This window comes from Octodon degus, unplaced genomic scaffold (genome assembly GCF_000260255.1).
Source record: "Octodon degus isolate 3935 unplaced genomic scaffold, OctDeg1.0 scaffold00007, whole genome shotgun sequence".
NCBI classification, from domain to species: Eukaryota; Metazoa; Chordata; class Mammalia; order Rodentia; family Octodontidae; genus Octodon; species Octodon degus.
In genome coordinates this window covers 33,562,484-33,569,488 of record NW_004524583.1, presented here as the reverse complement: position 1 = coordinate 33,569,488, position 7,005 = coordinate 33,562,484, and the positions used below count along the sequence as shown (strand labels likewise).

The window sequence follows — 7,005 nt, the reverse complement described above, 5'->3', positions numbered from 1 at the left end:
CGGGCCCTGCCCTTCAGGCCGCCCGGCCGCCCGCAGGCCCGCCCCTCGCCCGCCGGAGTCGCGGCCCGGCCAGACTGTACCTTCTGGAAGGCGGCGAGCGAGCGGCTGAACGCCCGGGACACGCAGCGAGTCCGGGACAGCATCTCGGAGGCGGCGGAGCCGAGGGCGGGCGGACACCGGATGTGGCGGCCCCGCAACCGGAAGCCAGGCGGACGGCAGCACTCGCCGAGTTTTAGGGGGACTCGGAGCGAACCATCGGTGGCTCGGGGGGGCGGCCGCCGCGCTTCCCGAAGGCGCCGGGCTGCTGGGTCACTGGATCACCCCGGGGTCGGACCTTTCCGCAAAACTGTCCAAGTGCTGTGCCTTTTTCTTCTGCGACCCCGGGGCTCCAAAGCTTTTGGCCTCTGCACTGCCTGAAGGGAAGGAGCAGGCGGACGTGGGTTTTGAACTCAGGCCTCGGACAAGCTCACCCATAGGGACACTTGTCTCTCGGAGCCTCAGATGCTTCAAGTACATATGGAGGAAAACTACGTATACCTTCTTGCCTCTCTAACCCCGAAGCGAAGGTGGGGTCCCTTGTCCCATCAGATGCTCTAACGGGCTCCCACAAGTAGCTTGACTTCCACACCCTCCGATCTTCCTCGTCCTCCCCAGTCCCTAGGACAGCCTCCAGCCAAGTTCTCCAAATGCAGCAAGCTGTCACCTTCTCCTAGCAGACAAACTCCGGTCTTCATTGCTTACATTCTGTGTGTTCCCTGCTGAATCCCGCCTCTAGGCCAGAGGTCAGGTAATCAATAAACACTCAGGGGCTGACCTGGGGTCTCTGCGCCAGGACGCTGAAATGAAACAAGTGGGGCCCTTCCACGTCTGCTCCTGCGCTAAGCCCTGAGGCCCCTGAATGTCCACTTTCGGGCTCACTGTCCTAACAGTAGGACTGCTGGCCGAATGAAGAGTGAGCGAACTGTGAGCGACGTGGTCCGTGTTGGTTTTCGTTTCTTGAGTCATCTTGCCACCCCTGAACGCACCGCGCCTGGAATTGCAGAGCAGTGGCGGAAACTCTAACTAGAAATGGAAAACACCCTGAACCAGCGGCAGCCGGTCGTCAGGCCTGAGAGTCCCTCTCTGGTTTTTCCTGAGCCCTTCTCCCTTGCTGCGGAGGCTCACTCCTCCTGCACACCTGTCAGAGATGCTTCTGAAATGCACACCTAATCCTGGCCTCCTCCTGCTTAGGTCTTTTCTGTATCTGTAGGATAAAGTCCAACTATTGCAGCTAAGTGCCTGGTAATCTGGCTTCTGGACCCTGATCCTCTCGGCGGCGTCTGGCAGCCCAAGAGCTTTAGTCTTGCGACCTGCTGGCCACCACCCAGCTCTGCCTTACTCCTTGGTGTCCTAGTGTGGGCTGTTCCCTCTGATTTGCCTGAAGCCAAGTTCTTTAAATCTCTCTCCAAATCCCTTCTTAATCCTGCCCCCACCAGCTGTGTTAATGGATACTCTACGCTTCCAAAGCACCGTGTGTGTGTGTGTGTGTGTGTGTGTGTGTGCGCGCGCATTACATTGTACCCCCCTGTGAGCTCATCTCCTCCGTGACTGAGCGCAGTCAGGAATTCTGGTCACTCCATTTTACAGGGTCCTCTGTCCTCAAGGCAGTGTTTGGTATTCTGTAGTGTCCAGTAAGTGCTTGAGGAGTGACTTACTACTGATGGGATGTCACTGCTGCACACAGCTGAGGAGTCCAAGAACAGTGACAACCTGGAGCCGAGACAGTGCCCTATGGAGCTCCTGTTCCTCTTTCTTAGGCAGCCTGTTTCTGTGTGTGTGTGTGTGTGTGTGTGTGTGTGTGTGTGTACATGCAAGCACAAGCCCTGAGGATCAAATCCAGGGGCTTGAGAATGCTGAGCGTGCGTTTCTACTAAAGAACAAAATATTTCCCCTGGAGTTTTAGTGATTAGTCAAGTTAAGCTTAGATTTTATAATCACATACTGTGCGTGCGTGCGTGCGTGCGCGCGCACACACACACACACACACACACACTTGTACATGGTAGCATGCAAAGTCCCTCTCAGAGAAAACGGTTGAAATTAAATACCTTGAAATTCACATAAGGCAGGTGAGCAGCCAAATAGCTCAGCAGACCAAGCACCTGCTTAGGCAAGCACAGGGACCAGGGTTTGATCCTTGGCACCACGAGCCTTATTGCCCCATCCCACTACGAATCTGAGCTGTGTAGTAAGACCCTGTACCAATTACATTTAAAAAAAGAAAAGAGGGCTGGTGAGATGGCTCAGTGGTCTAAAGCACCTACTTAGAACAAGCTCAGCAAAGCACAGGCACAGTGGTTCGATCCCCCAGCACCACATGCCAGCCAGCCCCGCCCCCTGGTGGGCTGAGCTGGCCACACACACACACACACACACACACACACACACAAATAAATAAATATTCAAGAAAAGAAAAGAAGGGGAAACTACCTGCTTGGGCCCCTGCTCCTGTCCCTCTCTCGGGACAGGAGATTTCTTTCTCTCAATAAATATATTCTGCTCTTAAAAAAAAAAAAAAAAGAAAGAAAGAAAGAAAAAAAGCCCTTCCCTGGCAAGTGCCAGGGCCTGAGTTCAATCTCACATTCCGCAAAATAAAAAAAGAAAGAAAGAAATTCACGTACGGGCCCCTGTGACAGTTCAAACTGCAGCCCAACAGGCTAACACTCTTCTGCTCTTAGAGTCTCTGAGGCACAGCATTGAGGATTGAGATAGGAGTTCTTGAATATAAGCTGTAGCACTGTGTGGTGTTTCTGTTTTTGTTTTGTTTTGTTTTTGCAGTTTTATTGAAGCACAAACATGCACACAGGCTGACTACTAGCTTTCTTTGCTGCTCAGCCTGGTGTTGGCATTGGTGACTCACTCAGATGGCTAGCGGGACGCTCTTTCCACAGTGGCCTTGAGGTCCCTAGAGGCGATGTTGTGAGCAGTGTTGCAGCAATCTCAGATTCACTGCACATCAGCAGCACCTCCAGCTCTTTAACACTGTGCCCCAGCGGCCAGGGAGATGGCTCAGTAGAATACGCACTTGCCTGGCAAGCGCAAGGGCCTGAGTTTAATCCCTGATTCTGCCAAAAAACAAAAACAAACAACAGCCACAACAAAAGCCAGGGAGGTAGCTCAGTGGAATAAGTGCTTGCCTGGCAAACACAAGGTCCTCAGTTCAATCCCTGGTACCACCAAAAAACAAACAAACAAACAAACAAACTGTGCACCAGGGGCTTCCCGAAGCCTCTGGGCAGCTCACTCTCTGCCTTTGTCTTGCTTCCACAACCTGTGGGGGACATCATGCTGTGGCCCTTACAGCTTCGGGGCGCCTGCTGTCAATGCCGGTGGGTCTCCACCAGCCATGCTCAACTTCGACACAGTCATCTGGCCTGTGTGCACGAACACCTTGGTCCTCGCTGTCACGAGTGCTCTGAGGGCCGCCACAGTGCCGGGTTGGAGGAGGTTGCCACCTCTGCAGGCTGTGCCGAGGAAGAGTTTTGCCTTATTTTCTGAGACAGGCTCTCACTGTGTAGTCCAGGCTGGCCTCAAATTTGTAATCTAAAAAAAAAAAAAACAAAAACCTGGAGCCAGGGAGATGGCTCAGTGGAATAAGCACTTCCCTGGCAAGCACAAGGGCCTGAGTTCAATCCCCGGTTCCGCCAAAAAAAAAAAAAAAATTTGTAATCTTCCTGCTTAAGCTTTATGAGTTCTGGATTGCCTGGGGTGTTTTTTTTTGGGGGGGGGCCGGATAGTGCCTGTTTTGGGGAGGGGGGTTGTTTTGTTTTGTTTTGGCAGAACCGGGGATTGAACTCAGGCTCTTGCACTTGCCAGGGAAGCACTTATTTCACTGAGCCATCTCCCTGCCCTGATGCCTGTTTTTTAAATTGAGAAATAAGATGCATTTACTTTCAAATTACAGAAGCAAAAGCATTTGTGTTTTTAGAAAGAATTAAGTGGCTCCTTTAACAGAACACCACAGAGTAAGCACCTTAACCTTAAATAGTGCAGAATTTTTGTTTTGTTCTGTTTTTTGAGGTGCTAGGGATTGCTTCTAGGGCCTGGTAGGCAGTTTGCATAACACTGAGCTATATCCCTATATCCTTAGCCCTTTTAATTTTAAAACAGGGTTTGCTAAATTATCCAAGCTAGCCTCCAATTCCTGATCCCCTGCCTCGGCCTCTCACGTGGCCGCGATTCTGAGATGCAGCGCTCTTTCCAAACCTTGAGCCCCCAGTATGTGTGACAACCTCACACACACACCCGGGGTTGTATGCTTATTTAAATGTTTCTGACCAGATACTAGAGGCTATCTTTCCATTCTATTGTAATTCAAACTAATAGGTGAATACATACTAAAAATAGACTTATTCTTAAGTTTCCCCACCTGTTTTATTTGTTTGTTTTACTTCAGATGAGTAATGTGCCCACGTTGTAACAAGGCTTGAGGGAGGCACATCTCATGCATTATAAGACATGAACAACCAATCAGCACGCTCATGAACCGAAGGATCCCCACCTGTTTTTGAATTTAAATGGGACCATAGTGCCTGCGTCCGGCTTACATCTTTGGTTCAGCACTATGTTTTGAGGGTTTCTCCATGTTGATTAATGGAGCTCTCATCCATTCATTTTCATCGCTGTTTCACAGCGTTCTTTCCATTTCCCAAGCCGAAGGAGACGGCAAAATGTGAGGGAAGTGGGGGTGAGTGGGTTTGTGCAGTGGGTTCCTCTCCTCCCTTAGGGCCTCCCCGAGGGTTCCAGCCTCTGCTGCAGGGGTAGGCCACAGGCTCTCTTCTTTCTGCAGATCTGAGTTGCCATATTTTCGTGCTGGACTGAATGGAGCCTCCTTCAAATACTCAGGGCATAGGGAGAAAGACAGTCACTTTGGAGCTGCCTTGCTGAGTACTGAAGCAGCAGTCAGGAGCTTTCCACTGGAGACGGGGAGGGGGATGGGCAATCTGTCTCATGACGTTCTAAGGGCTCTGGAGGCTCTTAGCAAGGACAGCAGAGATGGCATTTGGGGAAGGTCCCTGCTGAGCTGACTTTCCAAAGCACCTGAGTTGGGGTGGAGATAGGAAATGGGGGTGCAGCCAACCAGCTCTGTTCCTATTTGCATATTCATACCCCCCCATGCTGGTTGGCTGAAGTAAGCAGCCCCCACTGTCCCTAGCAGGGCTGGGTCTGTCGAAGGGTGCCTTGCACTAGAAAAGGAAGGTCAGGAGGCTCCCCATGCCCAGCAGCTACACCAGGCCCCCCTGGGGAGGAAGCAGGGAGACCAGAATCGCTTCCTGACCCTGCCTCTGTGTGCCCAAGCCTGGGCCCCTACGCTCCTAGGGACTGGACCTTTCTGCAGACTTTTCTGTGAGTAACGCAGTCTCTTCCGTTGGCCTCACCAGAGTTTCTTGTTACTGTTATTGTAGAATATTGTAGAATGTATGCTAAGAAAAATCTCCAAGTATAGTATTAACGTATTGTTAATAAGTTGTCCTATTTGCTTCATCTATTTTTTATTTTTATTATTTTGCGGAACCGGGGATTGAACTCAGATCCTTGCGTTTGCCAGTCAAGCGCTTATCCTGCTGAGCCATCTCCCCGGCCCCTGTTTTTGTTTCTTGAGGCAGGCTCTCAGGAAGTCACTAACTTACCCAGGCTGACCTTGAGCTTCCTGGTCCAGCCTCTCAGACTGCTGGGATTTCAGGTGTGCTTTGACGTTTTTCTTCCATTAGATTCTGCAGCCAAGTGAGGGGCAGCCCCAGAAAAGCATCTCTGATGTCTAGGGTGCTTTCCTGCATGGCAGCTGGCACTGTAGTCACTGTGTGGCTTGGGCACGTCACTTGTCACTTCACTTCTCTGGGCTGTGTTTCCTCATCCGAAATTCAATGGCACAAGTCATTAACAGCGCTCTGTGATGATTTGAGAAAAACAGGAAAAGACAGAGTAAAAAGCTTTTCACAAAGCTAAATTTATTTGCATGCTATACCTATTCTCCTTAAAACAAAACAAAACAAAATGCCCCAGGATGCAAAGACTATTTCCTTCCACAGAATACAAATGATAGACCATCACAATCTTTTAAGCACTAGAGCACTCAGCCATGGGGCTCTCCGTACTGCCTTCTGCAGGGAGGAAAGTGCCATCAAGGGGTGCCCAAGACCACGCCTGGCCCTTGGTGTGGCCCTTGGCGTGCATTACCACGTGGATCCTCACCAGAAGCCTGGGGAGTGGAAAACCTGAAAAGGGAGAGAGGCAATCTGCGTTCCGGAAGTCGCAGAGGTCCACCAGCTGCTAGGTCATTCCACAGTTCAGAGCCGACAGGGCCACAGGCCACCAGGGCTTCTGCCTCAGCTGTCTGCATCTGCTCATGGACAGGGCTGTGTGACCCCTATTAGCAGGTCTGCTGTCGGCTGGGGCAGCGGGAGAGCTGCCAGGGCTGGCACAGAGGTGGCCGAGATGGCCTTTGGCCCCCGCACAGTGGTGACAGTGCAGACGCTTTCCAGGCGAGAGAGTGAGGCAGACCTGAAGCTGTAGATGAAACCACCTTAGCGTAGGATGGAAACTGGAGAACTCTGAGCCGCTACCCCGAGCAAGACAAAGCATTAGCTGGGTCTGCGAAATCTTTGGATGGGAGACTAGAAAAACGTCGGGTGAGTGAAAAATGTATCATATATAAATGTGATTGTTTATGTTTATTAGCCTCAAGTGGAAGACCCTTAGATTCTATGATATCTGCTCAAGATAAGGCGTTTTCTCCATTTTTTTCCCCCCTCCGGAACTGGGGATTGAACTCAGGCCCTTGTGCTTGCCAGGGAAGCGCTTATTCCACTGAGCCATCTCCCCAGCTCCTTCCTCCATATTTTTTGACCATGTTAGGGATGGCATTTACTAATGCACACTGCTGATCCAGTCGGAACACAGCTGAATTTAAGAAATGAAGCGCTTTAAAGAATCTTCTTGTTTTCAACAAAACCTGGCAGGAACTCT

At 51.0% G+C, this 7,005-nt stretch overlaps 1 protein-coding gene and 1 non-coding gene across 2 annotated transcripts in view; both read right to left on the bottom strand.

Annotated features, from left to right (window-relative positions):
* The window catches only part of Dlst (dihydrolipoamide S-succinyltransferase), a 32,398-nt gene extending 32,191 nt beyond the window's left edge, over positions 1-207 (bottom strand). The window contains exon 1 of the mRNA XM_023703540.1: positions 81-207. Coding sequence (XP_023559308.1) covers positions 81-143 — 63 coding nt within the window. The 5' untranslated portion in view covers positions 144-207. The remainder of the gene's footprint in view (positions 1-80) is intronic.
* A 4,222-nt stretch (positions 208-4,429) lies between these two features.
* Positions 4,430-4,534, bottom strand: LOC111813345. Its single transcript, XR_002818636.1, has one exon. It is a non-coding gene; the product is annotated as a small nucleolar RNA U13 (small nucleolar RNA).
* Between the last annotated feature and the right edge of the window lie 2,471 nt (positions 4,535-7,005).